The 20,720-nt window shown below is 50.2% G+C and overlaps 2 protein-coding genes across 14 annotated transcripts in view; one reads left to right on the top strand and one right to left on the bottom strand.

Annotated features, from left to right (window-relative positions):
- Positions 1-14,290, top strand: part of RAPGEF1 (Rap guanine nucleotide exchange factor 1) — a 106,345-nt gene extending 92,055 nt beyond the window's left edge. For 8 of the 13 annotated variants that reach the window (XM_078382757.1, XM_072984893.2, XM_072984891.2 and 5 more), the window contains 14 exons: positions 450-542; positions 2,592-2,680; positions 3,836-3,953; positions 5,897-5,972; positions 7,077-7,161; positions 7,818-7,910; positions 8,495-8,680; positions 9,375-9,459; positions 9,994-10,088; positions 11,043-11,121; positions 11,274-11,375; positions 12,116-12,213; positions 12,591-12,719; positions 13,222-14,290. In XM_078382757.1, the coding sequence (XP_078238883.1) occupies positions 450-542; positions 2,592-2,680; positions 3,836-3,953; positions 5,897-5,972; positions 7,077-7,161; positions 7,818-7,910; positions 8,495-8,680; positions 9,375-9,459; positions 9,994-10,088; positions 11,043-11,121; positions 11,274-11,375; positions 12,116-12,213; positions 12,591-12,719; positions 13,222-13,372 (1,479 nt within the window). In that variant the 3' untranslated portion in view covers positions 13,373-14,290. The remainder of the gene's footprint in view (positions 1-449; positions 543-2,591; positions 2,681-3,835; positions 3,954-5,896; positions 5,973-7,076; positions 7,162-7,817; positions 7,911-8,494; positions 8,681-9,374; positions 9,460-9,993; positions 10,089-11,042; positions 11,122-11,273; positions 11,376-12,115; positions 12,214-12,590; positions 12,720-13,221) is intronic. The other 5 variants (XM_072984895.2, XM_072984900.2, XM_072984898.2 and 2 more) reach the window with 1 other exon arrangement.
- Positions 14,291-16,676: 2,386 nt separating this feature from the next.
- Positions 16,677-20,143, bottom strand: PRRT1B (proline rich transmembrane protein 1B). The gene is made up of 4 exons (XM_072984928.2): positions 20,006-20,143; positions 19,009-19,439; positions 17,897-18,043; positions 16,677-17,602 (listed from the first exon to the last, which is right to left on the bottom strand). The coding sequence occupies exons 2-4, from the start codon at positions 19,369-19,371 to the stop codon at positions 17,456-17,458; spliced, it is 657 nt and encodes a 218-aa protein (XP_072841029.2). The 5' UTR covers positions 19,372-19,439; positions 20,006-20,143; the 3' UTR covers positions 16,677-17,455.
- Positions 20,144-20,720: the final 577 nt, after the last annotated feature.

The raw sequence follows: 20,720 nt of genomic DNA, 5'->3' as shown, positions 1-20,720 counted from the left end.
TCGGCTCTTCATTCTGCCAACTGATTGTTTGCTGCATTATCAGTATGTTAGTCATCTCTTAGCAGCAGCCCTCGGATGCCCGTAGGTTGTCCGATAGAAGGTGTAAATAAAAGAGGGTTTTAAATTCAGAGGTTTAGCCTATGAAGTCGAATAGCCGGGGTGGCCGTTCCCAAAGAGGCGAGGAAGTCTCTACTAGCCATGTTAAAAAAATAAATAAATAGAACAGGATGTGTGTGTGGACATGATTTTTGGAATAACCAGCAGCTGGAAAGTCTGCAGCCCCCCACCCACCCACCCCGGCTTCTCTCTTCCTTGAAACTGTTGGAGGCGAAGGGAGGTCAGTCTGTGAATTAAGGGTTGGATCCAGCGCACCCCTTTCGCCGCCGGTTTTGCCGGCTCTTGCGCCCGGTCCGGACAGCAGCATCAACTCCGTTTCCTGTCTCCCGTAGAGTGAAAACGCCGGTGAGGAGGCTGGGGAGGGTGAATACGTCAATCTGTATTCCTCGGGCCAAAGCAACGGGGAACTCCCTCACTCTGAAGGAGTAAGTAAAGCGGCTGGGGGGAAGCCGGGCTTGGTGGCGACGGGGGATCCCTTTGGGCGCGGCGGGCTCTGCGTGCCGCCGGAGCTGCCGTAGAGACGAGAGACGCTCTGCTTCTTGCCCAGGCTTGGCCAGCCCCTGTGATCCTCAGAATAGGCTTGGGGGGGGGGTACCTGCAGATCGGCGCATGCCTCTGGGGCGTCCGGTTTCCTCTTCTCAACGGCTTGGGTAGATTTTGGTTGCGCGTTGTGTAGAGCAAAAACGCCAGGGTCTTTGACTTTGTTGTTACGCTTTTAGCCGAACATTGCGTTCACATGGGCACCTGATGATCATGTTTGTGCCCATTCTGATGGATGGGCAACCCTTTGAGGGTTTTCTAGGTAGGGAAGGTTCAGAAGGGGTTGACCCTTCCCTTCTTTTTGAGGGGGTAGCCGGGCTGGCACGGTGGAGAATCGGAACTCTCAACCTCTGGCTTCGCAGACAGAGGCCTTAACCCACTGGGCAATCCAACCACTGGGCCGTCTTTCCTCATAGAGCTTGGTTTCCACGTGCCCGTGGCTGCCCATTGAAACAATCAGGAACCGTAAAATTTCTGTGCTAAGCGGGAACGTCCTTTGTTGGCCCCCCTGTTTATAGAAGGATATCTTATTAATAGCAACAGTCCTTTCTTTCTCTGGATTCTGTGCGGGACGGGAGTCTCTAAAACAGAAATTCATGCCCCTTGAAACAAACCCTTTGCAAAGGGACAGTGGGCTGTAGGATCTGGCAGATCGAGGCCGCATGTTCTCCGCCGGCTGGTGGGGAAAGTTGCCATCATCCTCAAGGGGGGAGGGCCACAGCCAAGGAAGCGTGTGAGTGCTGCTCTCATCGGCGAATTTTGGTGGCAAAGCTTTGGGGAGTTGTGCCAGACCCCCCAGCGCTTCAGCTATGTTGAAAATCGCGCACGTGCGCAGTTCCCCCCCCTCGACCCGGTGACTGATCCCTCTCCACCTTACTGCATGAACTTCTCCTTCCCGCTTGTCTGCCATTCAAAGTGCCTCGTGCTCCTATTTCATGCTGTGAAACCTAGGCGATCGGTATTCTGCCTTGAAGACTCTCGTGGGGGAAGAGCGTAGGGTGCTGGCCGGAAGCACCCCATAGACTGGCTGCCATTGGGGGGGGAATCCCCATTCTCAGCTAGATGTACGGGTCTTGGGTCTTAGGCAACAGGGCTTGGGTGTTGCGTAGAGCAAGTGTCCGGCGCTATTCACTGCCGTGGTTCGCGTGGATGTCTGTTCCTTCCAGAACGCATCTCGCTTGAAAGATGCGATTCCAGTCCTGAGCTTTACGAGTCGCTGCTAAGAGAGGAAAGGGACCCTTCGGGGCTTTGCGTCTCGTCGTCTGCCGTGTTGGTCCTGTATTCCCCCCCTCCCTTGCAGATTCTGAGGCTCAAATCCTGAAACTCAGATCAGATCCTGAGCGTTGGCTCTCTGTGTTGCAGTGGGAATGTGGGCGGGGTAGGAGTTGAGCGTCATTTGGGTTCACAATAAAATGATTATACACTATCTTTCTTTCTGGAAGCGTCCAGAGGAGTGTTTTTTTTTTTAACCTGGTGGGAGGGGGGAGAATCCCTTAAGACTCCCCACATGCCCAAATAGAAACATACCCTTCCTCTTTCCTTCCTCTTTATAATGACCCAAACCTGCCATTTCCAGCTTCAATCCAGCACAGAGAGAAAACTGGAGGCACACCTTTGCTTCCCCCCCCGCCCACCTTCTGAGCTTGCTCCCCACCCACCCATGGGTGGCCTGCATAGTCGTAAACCGTGCCCCCAAATTTCAGCCCCTTGTCTTTTCTGTTTTGCTTTCTGTGATTAAAAAAAACAGCCGTGTGTGTGTGCAGAAAAGGTTCCTCGAGAGTTGTATGTGCTCGTTTGGCACCCATTTGCTCCATCTGATTTTTGTGGGTGGGGTGGGGAGGAGCCGTGCTTAGAGGTGGTCGAGGCCATGCGCCGAGTGTCATCCTGGCCAGATGTGTCCCGTACTAACGATGTCCCGTGCTAATTTCTTTCAGGAATCTCCGGCCATCAAAGACGGTCACACCAAGGACTCGGCCCCTCTGAGTAGCACCCCCAGGAAGGAAAGTCAAGAAGAGGGTGAAAGGTGGGGCCCTCTCTTAAAGCAGTTCTGATCTTTTTCTTTCTCTTGGGCGGGGTGCTTTAGGATCCATGGCCTGTTTCGTGATTCCGCCTGAATATCAGGAAAATCTTCTTAACTGTTAGAGCAGTACGACAATGGAATCTGTGACCTCCGGTGCAAGAGGCCTTCAAGAGGAAACCGGACAGACCCCTGTCCGCTCTGCTTCGGAGTTGGATCCCTGCCCCTAAGCCAAGGGGGTTGGCCTCGATGGCCTTATACGCCCCTTCCGATTCTGTGATTTGTTTTTGTCCTCACCAAAAAGGTGCTGCAGTATATTTGAAAGTTGCAGCGAGGTTGGAACCAGACGCTTGCCCTGGTTTGGAAGGAGGCAAAGGCTGAAATCCTGTGGCACATTTACTCAAACGGCATTAGCTTCTGGATGCGAAGGGCTGTACTTTAAGAAGTCTCTGCAGACTTCATCTGTTGCGTACCGAGGGCTGCAACGGATACCGCCTTTAGAGATTTCTTAACCTATGGCAGTTGGCGTCTAAATATTTACAATGTTTGCCATCCCTGGGCCAAAATGCCAGAATACGAGCGGGCCAGGGGGAAAGCGGGCTGACTGGCTCAGTTCTCATTTTGTACCGGAGTTACTGAGACAAAAAGAAGTTGAGCCGATCAAACTTTTTCCATCGGCAGCCTCTTTCCACCTCATCTGGTTTTGTCAGCACTGGAAGATCAGGTGAAGAGGTGGCTTTCCTGTGAGTTGCGTTAGTGGCACCCGGAGCACCACATGAGTGAATAAGCCTAGGACGGATCTGAGCTCTCTCTTTGATTCGTTTTTGTAAACTTCTGAAAAACCTGGGCACCTTCCAAACAATGCAGAAACTTCACAGGAGATCACTCTGTCCTGGGAACACACGCACGCACGCACGCACGCACGCACGCACGCACGCACGCACGCACGCGCCACCTTGACAGGTGCGTCTGGTGGGGACACAAGAGAGGGCTGCGCCCAGACTCTGGAATTCCCTGAAGAGATACAGTCCTTCCTTGCGGTGAGGACTAGAAACCTAACCACGATGGGTCTCCTTCCTAAAGAGCTAAGTGGCCAACCGTCTTCTTTTCCCCCTTTGTACGGACATCTGAATACTTAACACCTTCTCGGTCTCCTTTCAGGCAGCAGAAGACTCCCGAATCTTTAGAGACGTCTCAGCTGGAAGAAGAAGAAGAAGTGGATGAGCTGTCCTTAATTGATCACAATGAAATCATGTCGAGATTGACCTTGAAGCAGGAGGTAAGGGGTCCCTCCCTCCCTTCCTCCCTCACCATCGTATTCAGGGAATACTGCGGCTGTGTCGGTTAATGAGTGGATCACAGAACAGATCTCTCTAGGCCCCTGTGTGCTTTGCTTTGGTTACTGAATTGTTACCAAATGCTGTCGGAGAAGATAAAGGGATTTTAAGTATGGGTACCAAGGATAGAGTTAAGATAAGTTTATTTGCTGACAATACTGGGTTAAGAATAGAAAATTCTTTGAAAGTTGAGGGCGAAATTCCATGTAAAAGGATCTTGGTCCAAGCAGTTACTGTATAATGGTCTCGGTGGCGTGATGCACCGTGCACGAAATTCGTACCGTTTTTAAAATTTTGTTTATTAGATATTCACTGTTTATTAATTGTTGTAGTTTTAAAAAAAACCCACATACGTATCCAGGCTCAAAAGAAATCTCACTCGGTACAACCGTATTGTGTAACGGTCTTTCTCGGCCTCTTCTCCCTTAATCTCCAGAACTAGACACTTGCTTTTTTCGGAGAGGAAGGACAAATGAAAACCAAGATTTTCGGGATGCTGCATTCCAGCTAGCATTCACAAACGGGGGATTTTTTGAACAGGCCCAGTGGCTTTTGGCTGGAGGTCTGTTTGGGAAGAGGCGCCCCTTGGCTCTTATTCCCGGCCTCCACCGTGCAGAACCGGTCCTTTGCCAAACTCGTTAGGCTCAAGCCTTTCTCTTGGGGCTCCAGGGAATGGATACACCCGGCCTTCGGGAGGCAGCTGCTGCGGCCGGTTGAGATCCGCCCGCGGGGCCGGCGGGAAGGGAGAAGTCATTACTCACAGCTTAAGTGGAATTCCAGGAGCCTTTGCCAGAGGAATACCTCAGGGTCCTGCCTGCCGAGCATCGTCGCTCGGAGGCTTCCATGCCCCGTCGTTCCTTGTGAATCATCCTCTGAAGAGCTGCCTTGACAGGGGTGGGATCTGCTCTCGATCATCCCAGAGTGCAGGACGCGTCATGATGGGCTCAAGCTAAAGGGAGCCAGATTTAGGCTATCAGGAAAAACATCCTAACTGTTAGAGCACCACCACAATGGAACCGATGGCCTCGGCCTTCAAGAGAAAATGGGACAGCCCTTTGTTGGATATATCTTGACTTAGATTCCTGCCTTGAGCCGGGGGGGGGGCTAGACTCAATGACCTTAGAGGCCCCTCCCAACCCCATTTATTTTTTGAATCGTGCGATTTACAGAAGAACACCCAGCACCTGGTGTCGGCTTCTGACATACCTACCTACACTTGGAATTAATTTTGTTTCCCTGCTGAATGAAACTTTTAACAGTGCTTTGATTAAAAAATGTGTCGGGCTGCCAGGGGCCATATTCAGCCCGTGGCGCCTGGCTTGTTTGCCGTCTGTGACCCAGTTTTATTTGGGGGTGTGTGAGATGTTCAAACCTGGAATTCCAAAGTACACATATATTCTGCATTAAAGATCTCTCTCTCTCTCTCTCTCTCTTTCTCTCTCTGGGGACCCTGTGGGCTTTCCGGATAAATAATCCCTGTTGTTGAGCCTTTTGATGAAAATTTTGTACATGTTTTGTCTCCCCCCCCTCCCCTCGCAGTGGTGGCAAAATCAGGGATAGTGTTTGGTTCATAGTCTTATCATGCTTGGCCTCTGTGCAAGCTCTTGGCTGGGGCAGGCACGGATATTTTTTATTCCCTTCCTGTGACATGCATAGACATTCTGCGTTTGCCGCTTCCATCAGCTTTATGCAACAGAGTTGGATTTAAGCCGGAGTTCCCCTCCGGGACGCAGCATGCCCGGGCCCGTTTCTGCCGCTGTGATCTGATGCGATTCAAGAGATATTGGCGCGGCACACGAATCGGCTCGGGCATCAGGGAGTTAGCGTCAGGGAGCCACCGGAGGGGGGAAATCTAAATCCGTTGTCGTCTTTTCCTCCCTTGCAGGGCGACGACGGGCCAGACGTACGCGGCGGGTCGGGCGACATTCTCTTGGTCCACGCCACCGAGACCGACAGGAAAGGTACCGCCGAAGGGAGCCACCACATTCCTCTTGCAGAATTGATTGTGCTTTAATTTGGAGATCAGGCAGGCGGGCCGGATTAATGGATTTGGACCGAGGGGAGGGAGCACACAAAGGAAGATTCCGCTTAGCTTAAGTCAAACAAGAGATAAGCCCGGATAAGCTCCCTGTAACATTCGCGGCAGAGGCCATAACTGCGAGGGTGGGGCTCACCTTCCCTGGCTTGTTGTCTTGTTTCTTCCACTTTCTGACCATCGTCTCCGCCCGCGGTTTTGCTCATCGCCGTTTCTCGCGAATGCAGAGAATGCATGGCGAGCGTGGAACCTTAAAGGTCTTTCTTTGAAAGGGGGGTGGAACACGTGAGATCCAGCATTAACATGGAAAAAGGGACGTGTTTTCGTCTGTTCGGTTCGCAACATCTTTAGAACCATCAGAGGACAAGCAGTAAATCTTTTTGGCAAACAAAAGTTCTGCAAGGTGTTAAAAGAGGGTATTTGGTCAATCCATATTTGCTCTTCCTGTTCTGATCCTCTTATCCCAGTTTACACGCACACGTGTTTAACTGTGTTTAATCTGAGGAATTTAAAGAACCATGAAAGATCAAGCAGGACAGAATATATATTTTTTAATATCAGCATTGTGTTTGAGGACTGTATACGTCAGTTCCTTCTTCTCTGTCTTAGGACGTGAAAAATAGTAGGACCCCCTTACGTGTGGGATCCATATCCACTGATTCACTTATTCATGGTCTATAAAGAATTGTAAAAATACTGAATGCAAAAAATCTTAGAAATATATATTTCTAATGATGAAATTACCGTAACTGGTCACTAGAGGGAGCCAGAGGCCATTCTTTGTGTGGTGTTCACTATTATAATAGAGTTTGCTATAATCTGCATTTTTCAGCATCCAACTGGGGGGGGGGCTTGGAACTAATCCCCCACCAATATCGAGGTCCTCCTGTATTCAAAAAGAAGCAGGGAGTGCGATTTAAGGGCTTGGTCCTTGATGCAGTGGCAAAGTTTATACCATCATTACAAGTGCCTTATTGGAAGGCTTAGACTAATTTTTTTTTCTTTTTAAATGTCTCTGTCTTCTTATCAGACTTGGTGCTATACTGTGAAGCCTTCTTGACGACGTACCGCACTTTCATCACGCCGGAAGAACTCATTAAAAAGCTGCAATACCGATATCCTTTTGAATGCTGGGCAAGCCGCGGCGTGGCCCACCTCCCCTTTCCCCCCTGCCGATTAGGTACGTCCTTCTCCTTTACCCCCTGCAGTCGTTTGCAATGCCGGCCCCCCTTCCTTTGGAAACGCAGAGAAGGCATGCTTGCCCTCCCTCTTGCAGAGGCGCTGCCCCCTAAGGGGCCGTGTCTTCTAGCCACCCACACTCTCCGGTCAGTCGGTGTTGCCTGTTCTTGTGCAGGCACGCACGGTTGGAGGCGTGATGCTGCGCAGCCTGGAGGCCCGCCCCACGTGCGCCACCTGCTGCCAAGGCCACGCTCCTGCCGCGGCTGCTGCTGATTAATGGGCCCCTGCCCACCCAGCCGGCGATGGGCAGATTTCTGCTTCAGTCCAGAAGCCATAAATCCAGCCTCCCGTCTGCACAAGCAGAAGGCGGTGTGTTTTGCTCCTTCTCTCACGCAAAAGAGAGGAACTCTGCTGCTCGTAAAAGAAAGGGAAAGAGACCCAGAGTGCTTTTTGTTTTCCGCTCCGGCCACGGCAGAACCACTAGCCCTGCGTCTAGCGAACTCCTGGAGGTCTTTCCACTGGGAAGACGTGTCTCCAGCTGGGTTTGGTCTTTGCTTCATCCTGATTTGTCCTTTAACTCACACCCCCCAACGTATGAGAAGTTCTGTCACTGTCCAGACACCTTTAAGAAGCGCGTCAGCAAGAACACCTTCTTCGTCCTGGTCCGAGTGGTGGATGAGCTATGGTGAGTGATGCTTCTCGCCGTACGACGCCTGTCTGGTTTTGCCGGAAAGCTCGTCTTCGATTTGCGATGGGTTTTGCATAAACAAAACCGTTGTATTAGACATTTCCAAGATGAAAGGACGACAGTTTAAGAATCCCTGCAATCCAAACAGATAAAGCACGGCACCCCCCGGCCTACACATGAATTACGGGAGAAAAATGATTGGAACCAGGGTATCTTTCACTTTCCTCCATGCTCACCATAATTTACTACGGCTGCTCTGTCTTTCTGTCATTTTTTTGGACTTTAAAAAAATTTACAGGATAGCATACTAAGTTCCTAAAAAGACAGTAGGACCTCAGTATCCTCTGATTCGTGTATCCACAGCCTGAAAATATTTTAAATGATAAAAGAAAAATCCCCCAAATATACCATATTTTTCAGTGTATAAGACCCCTACTTTTCTAACCCTGGCCGGCATTCACCACAGGATGCTGGCTTATTTTGACGTTACGATCTGGCTTCTCCCAGAGATGCAGCAATTCGAAATGACTGGCAAATGGGAATCCCACTTAGATCTCTCCTCTTTTCCTTTCTTTTCTCAGTTTGGTTGAGCTGACGGAGGAGATCCTGAAGCTGCTGATGGACCTTGTCTTCCGCTTAGTCTGCAACGGGGAGCTCAGCCTCGCCCGAGTGTTGCGGAAAAACATCCTCGACAAAGTGGATCAGAAAAAAATGTTGCGATACACCAACTCGGTCAAACCGCTTGCAGCGCGATGGGTAGCCGCCAGGTGAGGAGACGCTGTTCGTTGTGCGCCTTCAACAAAGGAAAACACCAGTTCTGCACTCAAGTCCCCAAGCTTTTACTGATTTCCTCACTTTACTAATTTATTAAGCACAAATACCATTTGCAAAATAGCAGGTGTAGAATAGATGGAGAATAGAAGGCCAGCAGTGCACTGGAGTTGATTGAGCCACCCTATAGTGGACTGAAGCGCTTCTGACATTGTTCATTGTAACCCTCTTGTTTCAACTCTTCTGAACCCACGGGGATGTTTTCATTAAAACAGACCAGCTTTTAATCTGCTTTAAATTCTTTGACGCGCATTGCTGTGTAAACCAGCGTGCCCTTTGTTCGTGTGTTTTCCCTCTTCCACTGCATTCTTCAATGCTCTCTTTTTCCCCAAAAATATAGGACTTTCTTTTTGTGGTTAATTACCACTGAGCATCTTAAAAGGAGAGGTTGCAGTAGCTTTTTATAGGGAAGAAACCTCCAGATAATTCCAGATTCTATTCTCTACCCCCCACCCACCCCCGTAGGATGATACATATTCACAGAGGATACATCTGTCAGTGACTCTGTGCTCAGGACTATGAAAGGCAGAGTTGGCACCTTTCCTACACACAGAGAGAATAGAGGCATATCTGGGTAAGAGGTAGACACCTTTTTAATTTATTTTTTTTTGGGGGGGTGTCTCTTTCCAGGCCAGGAACCCTCCATGACTTCCACAGCCATGAGATCGCTGAGCAGCTGACCCTCTTGGACGCAAAGCTGTTTTACAAGATCGAGGTACGTCTGGCGGACACAGCGGGCCAAAAGGCTGGACCCTCCGAGTTCCAGGCACGCCATGTTCGGTCCTCCGGCCTGAAAGTTTCAGCCTGTGTCCTTCGCTTGCAGCCTCCCCCGATTAAAATTGACTTCAAGCCCCCGTGATAAATCTGCCCCTAAAATGCCACCACGGGCTGCTTCGCAAAACAAGGCTGTTTTTGTTTCCAAAGTTTAAGTTTTATATGAGCTCTCCGTTAGACCAAAACAGGAATTTCCAAATTTTTTACCCATGTTTTGAACCCCGCGTGGCTGAAGCAGCTCTGTCTGCAAGCAGGCAAAAGTCCTTTCTCTTCAGACCGGCTTTTACTCCGCGACCGGCAGTCCGAAAAGGGGGTTTTGTACCGATCGTTGTGCTCCGTTGCCTTTACGTTTGTTTTGAGTATTGATTTTAATAAGTTTTAAATGAATAAGTAAATTAAACGTTAATGCAAACGTGCAAAGTGCTTCTCCGTCGTTCTCCTGTGAGTCAACCCTCGTGTCTTCTTCGTGTTTTAGATCCCGGAAGTCTTACTTTGGGCCAAAGAACAGAACGAAGAAAAAAGTCCGAATTTAACGCAATTCACTGAGCACTTTAATAACATGTCATACTGGTGAGCAAGAAGCAACCGATGTTACTACTTCTATCCCGGGAGAGTCTTGGAATATGTGGTTTTCTTCTGCAGAAACCTATTTATGGGGCTAGAAGGGGGAGGGGGGGATCCATTGTTGACCAGACCATGCATGGAATTAGATGGTTCCTCGTCAGCTCCAAAGAAACATAGGAGAGAAAAAATATTACTCCGTATTTGGGGGGGAGGGAAGACACAACTAATTATAGGTAATTAATTTGCTCTTAGAATTGCATTGCAAAGCTTTATGTACCCAGGGCACTATGAGAAACTAGCAAGGTGTTAGTACCAGCTGCCATTTAACGCGGTAATTAGTTCGGCACTAATTAGAGTTAAAAGGTGTAATGAAATTGCCATGATTTTTATATACCACATAGGATAGTTTTAAAAATTAAACAAATAACACGGTATACACTCTGATAAAATGGTTATAACTCTTTGGTATCCCTTTTTAATTAATATATGTACAGTAGGACCTGACACTCCCCCCATCTATGGGACTGGTATCAACTGATTCACTTATCCACAGTCTGAAAATATTAAAATAAAAATCCTAAAACTTACGTATTTCTAAAGCTGAAGTTCCCAGAATGTGTCACGAGAGGGAGCCAGAGACCACGCTATGTAGAGCCTTCCCTATAATCCAGGTTTTTCAGCATCCGTGGGGCGGGCGGGGGGGGGGCTTGGTTGCTTGCAGATCTATGGGTCCTCCTGTATAATCATGATCATTTCCTTACCGGGAGAGCTGCCAATTTTAATAACGGCAATATTGACCCATTGTCTGGGAAATGCCAGCTTCCTGAACAGCCCTTTATGTTTTGAAGGAAGCCTTTTTTTTCAGAAAGAAGCCAGGTCTTGAACAGCTTGGAAGCCCTAAGGGGTGTTTCATCCGTGACCGCTGTGTTTTGCTCTTCTTCCCGTTTCCAAACTCTGCAGGGTCCGCTCGATAATCATGCAGCAGGAGAAGGCGCAGGACCGCGAGAGGTTGCTGCTCAAGTTCATCAAGATCATGAAGGTAAGTGTCATAATAAGGAGAGAGTCCAGAGATGCAAGCCGCTGGATTAGCCAGTCTCAACCCCGTTGATGGGAGTTCAATTCCCCCCCCCCCCACGGAGCCTCCTTGAACGGGGGCTGGACTCCTGAACTTCCCTTTTATTTTTTTTACAGCACTTGCGGAAACTCAACAATTTCAACTCCTACTTAGCCATTCTCTCCGCCCTGGATTCCGCCCCCATCCGTCGACTCGAGTGGCAGAAACAGACGTCAGAGGCGAGTCCTGCGCTTTCAATTGCTTAGCTTAAGTAAATGACACAAAGCCAACGAAGCACGTAAATCTGGATAGTCAATGCACGGTGCAGAGTTCCGTTTTTCTCGGCACAAAATGTGGATGGATTGCATCAAGAAGTAAATACAGTTGGACCCCCTTATCTGCAGGATCCGTATCCACGGATTCCGTGATTCCCGGCTGAAAATATTAAAAGAAAAATCCTAGAAAAGATGTATTTCTAAAGAGGAAAGGACCAGAACTAGCCACTAGAAGGAGTCTGAAACCATGCTCGGTGTATTAAAATAGCTTTCGTTATAATCCACATTTTTGAGTATCCACGAGAGGCTTGGAACCACTCCCCTGCGGACACGGGGGGTCCAACTGTCATTTCAAAAATGCGAAATTCGTGTGTGCACGCCCGTGTATGCTTCAGACATAAACTGGGTAGCCAGACAGAAAGGAAAAGCTTCCCTCGCCTTTCAGATGTGTGAGGGCTAGAGGTGTAAATAGGAGCTGTGTCATCCAGCGTGTCGAGAGGCCTCTATGTCCCAGACCATGAAGTTAATTCAGGAGCTGAAGCCAGCCAGCCCAGGGCACTAGTCAGATTCTCACAGACGTCAGTGCTTAGGGGCAGGTTGCCGGCAGAAGCACCGCCAGTCATCCGTCTATGTCCGATTTCGTGTCTCTGCCGAGCCAGGTCTTAAGAGTTAACACACCATGCCCCCGTTGTGTGTCCTTCTAGGGCCTGGCGGAATACTGCACTCTGATTGACAGCTCTTCCTCCTTCCGGGCGTACCGGGCTGCTCTTTCTGAGGTGGAGCCACCTTGTATACCTTACCTGTGAGTACCTTTCTAGTCCCTGTTTTTTTTTCCCCAGACGACTTGAGAATCACAAAGTCAGAAAGACTTGATGGTGTCTCGTTGAAGGGGAGACTCCTCTCGTCCCAGGGCCTTAGTTAACGTTTCCTGATCTGCTGTTCACCTTACGAACATTCAGCCGAGATGGGGTGGCTAGTTTGGAACAGAACCGAACGTCTCTTTCTGTTGCTTCTGTTCATGCCATCTCGAATCATATTGGCTTCGTTTGCAGCTGCATTGCTTTGCTGGCTGACGTTTAGGAGGCAATTAACCACCTTCCGACTTGTTTGCCATTTTGAGCCTATATAATTGGAGGTGTTTTTTCCCTGTCCCTTTTCTCTTCTCCCCACCCCCTCCAGAGGCCTCATATTGCAAGACTTGACTTTTGTTCACTTGGGAAACCCAGACTACCTTGACAGCAAAGTCAATTTTTCGAAGCGGTGGCAGCAGTTCAACATCCTGGACAGCATGAGGTGCTTCCAGCAAGTGTAAGTGGAACCATCGGCTTGTGTGAAACAGCAAAAAGGGGGGCATGTGGAAACAGGGCGAACACTGAGGACTAGGGACATGCGCCGTGGGGTTGTAGCAAAGGTGTTGTCCAGAAAGGTGAAGAGAAGATGTTCTTTATTTCAGCTGCAGAGGAGACATTAAGATTTATTTATCAACATGGGGAAACGGTCAACACAGTTTATAGGGGGTGCATAATCCAGTTTGTTTAGTGCAGAATCGCCCTGGCTCGGTCGCAGAATTTTTTGCTTGGCTCTTATCTTTTCCAGCACAGCTCCCTGCTTTGGGAGGAGGGGGGGAACCGTGCATCAAATTACCCCAAAGGAGTGATAGCTTTTCTCTCTGCCTTTCACTGACTTCATGATCAATACAGTCATGCCCGTTATAAAATGAGCTCTGTGTCTCTGTCTCTCTCTCTTTCTCTTTCTCTCTCTCTCTCTGTGTGTGCATGTGTGTGTGTGTGTGTGTGTGTGATCGCTACAGGCATTATGACATCAAACGGAATGACGACATCATCTCGTTCTTCAACGATTTCAGCGACCATCTGGCCGAGGAAGCTTTATGGGAGCTTTCCCTCAAAATCAAGCCTCGAAACATAACGAGGCGAAAAACAGATAGGGAAGAAAAAACTTAGGGGGAGGACGCTCACGGAGGCCTTGGGCCTAAAGGATTGCTGGACGCTTAACACAGACGGCAGCTGAGCGGACTGAGACTTGTGCCCGGCCCACGTTTCCCCCCCTTCTCCCTTTCTGGGCCAGCCACCGGGGTCGGGTAGTCTCCGTGGCGAGGCTGTGCTGTGATCGTTGGCGTGGGGGCGGCTGCCTCTTCCATCCAGCGGCAGGGGAACAACTGCCGGGGCACGGCGCTCTCTTTCCACGGTTGCTCGGTTCCCCCTCGCTTGGGGGGAAGAAAGCGAGCGCTAGAAATTTCAGGGGGGGGGAATCGATGCCAGCATGTTCCCACTTTGCCAAATCTGAAGTCTCGACTTGTGTGATAGAGAGAAATCCTTCCCCCTTTTTCGCACAGCGCAAGAAGAGAAAAGAGAAGCGAAGGCCTCTGTTTCTTGCCTTGAGCCACATCCTGCTTGCGCTCCGACCACTCGTGGAGCATCTGCATGCTGGATGAACATCGGTCGTCCTTCACGATGCTTCCTTGTTACATTTAGAACCATCTCTAGTTGTTTTTTTTCCTTGAACACCGGGGGGGGGGAGAGAGAGAGGGGAGGATTTGCAGTGTGGGTAGAATTTCTTTCTCGCTGGTAGAGTTTGTGTTTACAGAGAGAGATGATCGAATGCGCCCACCACCCAAGACAGAAAAGGAACGAGAGGCGCAGCTACCCTCGTGACAGTGGGCCTCCCACCCAGATCGGTTTCGCTTCCTCTGGAATCTCCTTGTTTGCTTGGGAATCAGCCATCCTGTTTCCCCCCCCCCAGGTTCTGTGACACCCCCCCGTCCACCCTGGTGGGGCTGGGGGGGGATCCGTATAATTTAGCCATGGTACTAGCTGTAACACAGTAAATATGTAGAAAACAAGACCATCTGTAAATATGAATCGTTAGGTGCTGTTGGGTTTTTCTTTTCGATGCATGTGTGTCTGAATGGCCAAGTGGGTTTTTTTTAAAAGGAGACCTGGAAAACTACAAAGCAATGTGTATAGGACAAGAAATATATATCTATATATCTATATCTCCTATTTGAAGGCCTCATTCAGAGCGTCAGGGAAGGGGGGGCATGCGTGGTACCAACAGCTGAATAAGAATAGAAAATGGTCCTTACGAACGTTCTCCTCCATAAGCGTCTTGGAAAGTCGAGAAGGGTTGCTACAGGAATCATCTTGGCTCCATCACGCTTCTCTAGGACAGCTTTCCAGGAGATGATTGCCAGGGGTCTGGAAAACATCATCATTCCCGAGGCTGGCTGCTCCCTCTGACTTCCGGAAAGGGATCATGATGGGAATCCGTCCCAGTTAGAATGCATCGGATCCATAGCGGGAAGGAAAGGAAAGCACTGGGAACCGGCTTCCAAGCAGATTTTTGCCACTGAATCCAATCCTGGAAAACCTTTCGTCCCGTGGGCCTCTTTTTAAGTCGAATTGATTACGAAGGGCGTGACGTTTTCTTGCCCCAGCGGGCCGTCGTGCCAGAAATGCCAGGGATGGTGGGTCTCGAACTGGTAATCCGAGGAAGTATGTTGAGTAGGCTCCCTTTCCGACGGTGGTCTGGGATAAAACCAAAGGAAACACTTCTGTTCTGATATTCCTGTTCTGAACTTGGAGCTATGGAGTCTGGCCGTCTCTTGCCTTCCTCATCTGCCGACCTCTTGCATCCGTCAGAAATCAAACGAAGGCGTTCGCCTTGATTTGTCTCAACTCACAGATTTGTTTCTATATATATATATATATATATATATATATATTTTTTTTTTAAAAGCCCGCTTTCCCTCATTCTGCCTTCCATATGCCCGCCTCCAAAGACAGGGCTGCCGTTTTCCAACTTGACCCTGTTCCGTCAGCCTGGGATAGAAATCCCATCGTCCCCAGACTCTAGGAAGGGTGGCAGATTAGGGAAGACCACTTTGGAACCAAGTGCCTGCCATCTTCCAACCCCCTTCTCAGGAAATAAAGCCAGCCAGCTCGCCTGTTTTCCCTTTTCTCTCTTCCCCCTGCTTCATCTCTCACTCTCCTAAGCTTTCCTTCTCTCAGCGTGGAGGTTTTCTCGTCAAAAACACCTCGTTCTGGCACTACACATGCAGTCCCTTCTTTTCCTTTCCTCTTTCCGGTGGGGGGCAGGACTTGGAACCCGTTCCCCGTGGATATCGCAGTCCGACTGTATTTCATCTTCAAACTGTCGAAACAGGATTGTGACGTAACAGGAAACTGGTTTAAAGAAACCATGACAGAAGTGCCAAAGGAAGGTGAACAGGCACAAGCTGTGTTTCCAACTGAGAACAAAATTTGGGTTAAATTGGTAAGGGGGGGGCAGAAGAATTCGAGGTTTTGGAGGTCTGCACCTAAAAACCCAGGAGACGTTGAATGGCCTTTTCGAATAAAGCTATCCTAAAATCTCTTGACTTTGCTGTCACACCACAAAGCCTCTCCCAGCCTGACTCTGCATATTTATGGCTCCCTTGGTCTCGATGACAGCCCCTACTTGCGGAAAAAAAAATGTCAAAACCCTGTTCCTTTCTCTTTTTTTATACGAAAGAAGTGAAAAAAACAGCAATTGAAATAAAACTGAGTTTGAAGAAAACCTACTTTCTTGAGGATCATCCTGTTTGTGGTGCATGCGTTGGTCGCCGAGATTAAAAGTGACAATCAAACCCATTTCCTCCAACCGGTGCTGTCCTCTGTCCGTCCTTTTTCTGCCTCCTGTTTACTGATCAGCCTATTTAGGACATTTGTTCAGTAGGGTAGGGGAAAGGCGACGGAGAAGGCAACCGTAGACCGAATGATGTCTCTGAATGAACATGTAAACAACATCCTCCTGTGGTTCGTGCTTTGTTTTCCATTTGAGCGAGAGATACTGCAGAAGCTCCAAATTCCAGCTCGGATTGTGTGTCTTCGATAACAAGCGTGTACCTGACAGTTGGGGCTTCTTTTCCGGTTTGGTTTTCGTCTCAGGAAATCTTTTTAAGGTAACTGGCTGGAAATGAAATGTTATTTTTCATTAAATTAGTTTCTTTTCCAGTAACAGTGGTATAGCCTATCTTATACTATATCATATATCACGACCTATACGTTACAGACTATAACTTATTGAGGCATAACATTTATTTACTTGCTTACTGTCCTACCTTTCTCCCAAAAAGTGGTGTAGAACTTACTAAAACATATACATGATAGTCTTAAAATACAGCGAAACATGTACAAATATGTGAAGACACCAGTTTAAAACACACCTTAAAATATACTGAGACATTGCTCTGGAGTAGATCTTTGTGACGCAGTGATGAAGGAGCTCAGCCATGGTTGAATTTGAAGAAGGCCTGAAGCTCCACCCAGCTTCACCCTTCAACCAAATTTGTTCCTGTCGTCCTGAAGTGAACAGGATTTGGGCAGCAAACCTAGCATCCTTGCGTTAGGAAGTATATTACAGATCCTGTTTTAGAGCTTACACAGAGAGAAACTGGCGTGGCCCCGATGGCGAATATATTCACACTTTTCCTTTTGCACCCACTGCCTTGGTGAGTCCTTACTTTAAAAAAAAATGAGCCGGAAGAAAATTCAACCCGTCTTCGCTAGCCAGATTCAGCGGCCGTTCCCTACGCAGAAGGACCTGCGTTGTGTTGAGACAAGGGAACCTCTTAAGAAAAATAAGGAGGCAGACATGCTGACCCCCCTACCCTACATGTTTGAAAGCATCTGGAAGCAAAGACTTTGAAAATCGAAGCACAGCCCCAAATAAGTGAATCTTGTCAAGTTTTGATCTCTCTTGCGTTTTAGTTCCTTAATTTGGAAGTTCTTCACATTTTTGAAGAGAGGTGTGTATTTTGGAAAGCTCGTATGGAGGAACATGATGATGTCGCTGCCCACCGCTAGCTAACACCCAGTGCTCCGTGTGTCATGTAAGAAGACCTTAGCAAGGTCGTATCCAGATGAAATTTGGTTGCTTCTGGCATAATGACGTGTCCGATGAGTTCCATGACCCGCATGGGTACGTCCAAGACAGAGGAGGAGATCCCCCAAGGCTTCCTTCCAGGTGATTTCGGATCTCCACCGTCACAGGTAGAGGGTTACTAGGACGTAGACCACCCAGCTCGCGGAAACGAGGACTCCAAAGAACAGGCTGAACAAGACCAGCGAACGAGCTTTTTGAGAAGCAGCTTTGGCCTGGATGAGATCGCCTCGGTTCACGGCGGTCCTTGCCTGCAGTAGGAAAATGTGAAACGGAGAGGTAAGCCTGGATTGGTTTAAGCGGACTTCGTACTGGTTGGATAATGGGAGAAAGTGTGTGTCAGCCCAAAGGGCGCAAGCCACTCTGCAGCGGCAGGTTGCCCGTCCCTGGTCTACGCAAACTGGCACCAGCCCTCCAGGAGGGGAGCCGTTGCCAGCTATACCCAGAGAGGAGGCCAGGGTGTAGGCCTGGTGGCTTCCGGCGCACAACGTGGGGATCCTGCTATGCGCTGACGCCTCCCCCTTTCCCACCGCAGAGGCGCCTACCTCGTGGGAGTAGACCAAGGCCATCGCTCCCGTCAGCAAGCAGCAAAAGAGCGTCGCCAGCACGGATTCGACCATGTAATCTTTCGGGGGGTGCCTGCAGCTTCTCTCGGCCTCGGTGGGGATCTCGGCGAACAAAGCGCTGTTGTACTGGAAGCAGAGACCGAAACGCTGAGCCACGGAGAAGCTCCTACAGATCGGAAGCACTCGAGGTGCGAGGCCGAGGGGCGTCCTTCCCCCCTCGAAATCCTGGGCTCCTAACCCGGGGAGGGCCAGGAAGGCTTCTTATGTTTTCCTGGGTGGGTGGGTGAGAAATCTGAGGCATTTCGTGCTGTTTTTAATTCTTTGCTGCGAATCTGAGTGAACGGCGGCTTTTAAAAGCCCAGGTCGCCCACAGAATACACAATAGGAAATCCCAATTCAGAACTGCTTCGTATTCTGCAGCGCCTTCATTGCAATGGATAAGTGCAGACTCTGGAATGAGGATGATCACTTAAAAAAATCATCATCATCATCCAGCTTCTGGCCCTGAAGATAAGCACGGAAGAATCTATATTGACCCTGGAGAGGGGAGGGTTTGGCCGAGTTTGTCTTGGCTGTGAGAGTGGACTTTAGTCTCTGTGTCTCCAGTTCATCGGCCCGTCTCTCTGCCGTAAAAACATAATTATTCCCGATAGCAAATGTATGTAATTTCTATAATTTGATACAGACTGCAGGACGTAACATTCCTTGCATAGGGTATTAGGCCAGCTGTTTGCCTTGGTATACTGTTCCCTCCCCGTCCAGTCCCCGAAGACTGCGAATGTTTCTTGTCTGAAGGAGCGAGCCATCAAATGTGCAAACCCCCCTATTAAATCCTCCTCTTCGTTATCTTTGGACTGCTAGAGCTGGAAGGGACCCTATAAGATCATCCAGTCCAGCCCGTCCAAAAGGCCCCATGGGGGGAACTGAATGCCCAACGTCTGGCTCCAGAGACCTAAACCCCTGAAGTCTCTGGCTGTAGAGCCGGAGGTTGTGAGTTCCGATTCCCCCCATGGAGCCTCCTCGACCAGTTCCATGATCCAATCCAGGAGAGGCTGTCATCCATTCGGTGCCTCAAACGTGGAACTACTTACAATGGCGAACGGAGAGGGTGCAGGAGGTGCCTCCGACGGCCGGTTCCTGGGGGGATAAAAGGGGGGTCCTTGGCCGGAGAGGCTGCTCTGGAACGCCGGAAAGAGCAGGTGGAGCGTCTTCGGATCCGGGGGAGAATAGGGCGGAGGTTCTTCGGCCAAACTGGGGTTGGCCCCTCCGGGCGGAGGGTCAGGGCCCACGTCTGTCCTGGCCCGTGGGGGTGCCGACTTGGGTGAAAGGCGCCAAAGGTCTGCAAGGGTGGAGGGCGGCGTGTTCTCTGCCGGAAGATCCAGGTCCCCCCCGTTTCCCTCTCCGCCTCCGAGATGCGGAGGAGAAGACGCCCCACACGCTTGCGATCCTTCCATGGCCCAATCTCTATATAAAGTCCCGGCGCCTTCTCCGGGAGGCCGAGAGCGTCTGGGCGCTTCTGGCTCTGCGAGGAAAGAAGAGGCGCCCGTGAGAACCACAGCCAGACCCCCACCCCCCCTCAGCTTTCCTTCGCCCCTTAGGAAACCGAGGCCCAGCTTCACAAAGCGCCCCCTTCCCTCTCTCTCCCCCCACCCCACATACTCGGGAAAGTGACATGGTGGCCCTGGGGGAGCAGGGGAGCTCCAGACCTCTGAACCCTTCAGGGAGTTGTTGTTTTTTTGGTGAGGAAATGCATGATTTGGCTTTGCTGGCCGCCCCTTGCAATCCCAAGCTCACTTGGTGAAATAATTGCATTTAAGAGGAAAAGAAACGTCTAGCGTGGTTTCTTTTTTTTGCCGTCGTTGGGATTAAAGGCCCTTTTAGACAGATTCTGGCTCTCTTTTCAGCACTCGGATTTCATAAATGTGGCAATATATTCCCCCCCCCCTGCTCTCTCTCTCTCCTTGCATGTGGGGACATGGAGGGTCCCCCCCAACCCCAACCCTCCCTCGCTTTGCCCTGCCTTCCAAAGTTTGCCTTCTGTCTGGGGCGGAGGGGAGAGAGAGAGACACCGGAGGATGGAGGATTTACCTGGCTTTCCCGAGGCCCCTTTCCCACCTTTGGAGCTGGACGGCTTTTCAGGGGGGTCTCAGTCGGTGTCTCCGTCGGGACCCCCTGCTTGGCCCAAACGAGGGGATGCTGGTTTGACTCCTGCCCGGGTCCTCTCCCCACCACCCCCCCGGCCAAGGAGAGCGGCTCGTCCTGTCGGCGACGGGTCGGTTTCCTGAGCTTCATTAATAATTGACCGGCTTGTTTGCCGATGGCACTGTATGCGGGTGACGTCCCTGGCCTAGCCGGGCGGTCCCCGTGTCTCCTTTAGGTGGAGGGGGTGCTGGCTTGGCCCCCCAGGACCCCACCCTGACAGTCCACCCGGCAATAGCCGTCTCTGGTCTGCTGGGGAGCACCTGGGCCTCCCTTTCCTGCCTGCTGGGACCAGTCCCCGGGGATGATGGAACTGGGGGGGGGGCACATACAGATCTAGGGGGTGGGGGGGAGCTGGGCCACCCCCTGACCTCTCTTCCCCCCCTCCCTCCCAACGACAAGAGCCCTTTGATCTGCCCACACGGGGGGGGGGCTGAGCGGGTGGATCGTCTTGGAAGATGGTGTCGCCAGTCTGGAGACTGGTGGGGGTGGGTGAGGAGGGGGGGCCAGACACACACACACACCCATTTTGCGGACTTCCTTTTGAACACCGTCAGCCGCCTTGGGGCCTTTTAAGGAGAAAGGCAGGGCGAAATATATATAA

This window comes from Pogona vitticeps, chromosome ZW-PAR, assembly GCF_051106095.1.
Source record: "Pogona vitticeps strain Pit_001003342236 chromosome ZW-PAR, PviZW2.1, whole genome shotgun sequence".
Classification (NCBI taxonomy): domain Eukaryota; kingdom Metazoa; phylum Chordata; class Lepidosauria; order Squamata; family Agamidae; genus Pogona; species Pogona vitticeps.
This window is presented reverse-complemented; position numbering and strand designations above follow the sequence as displayed.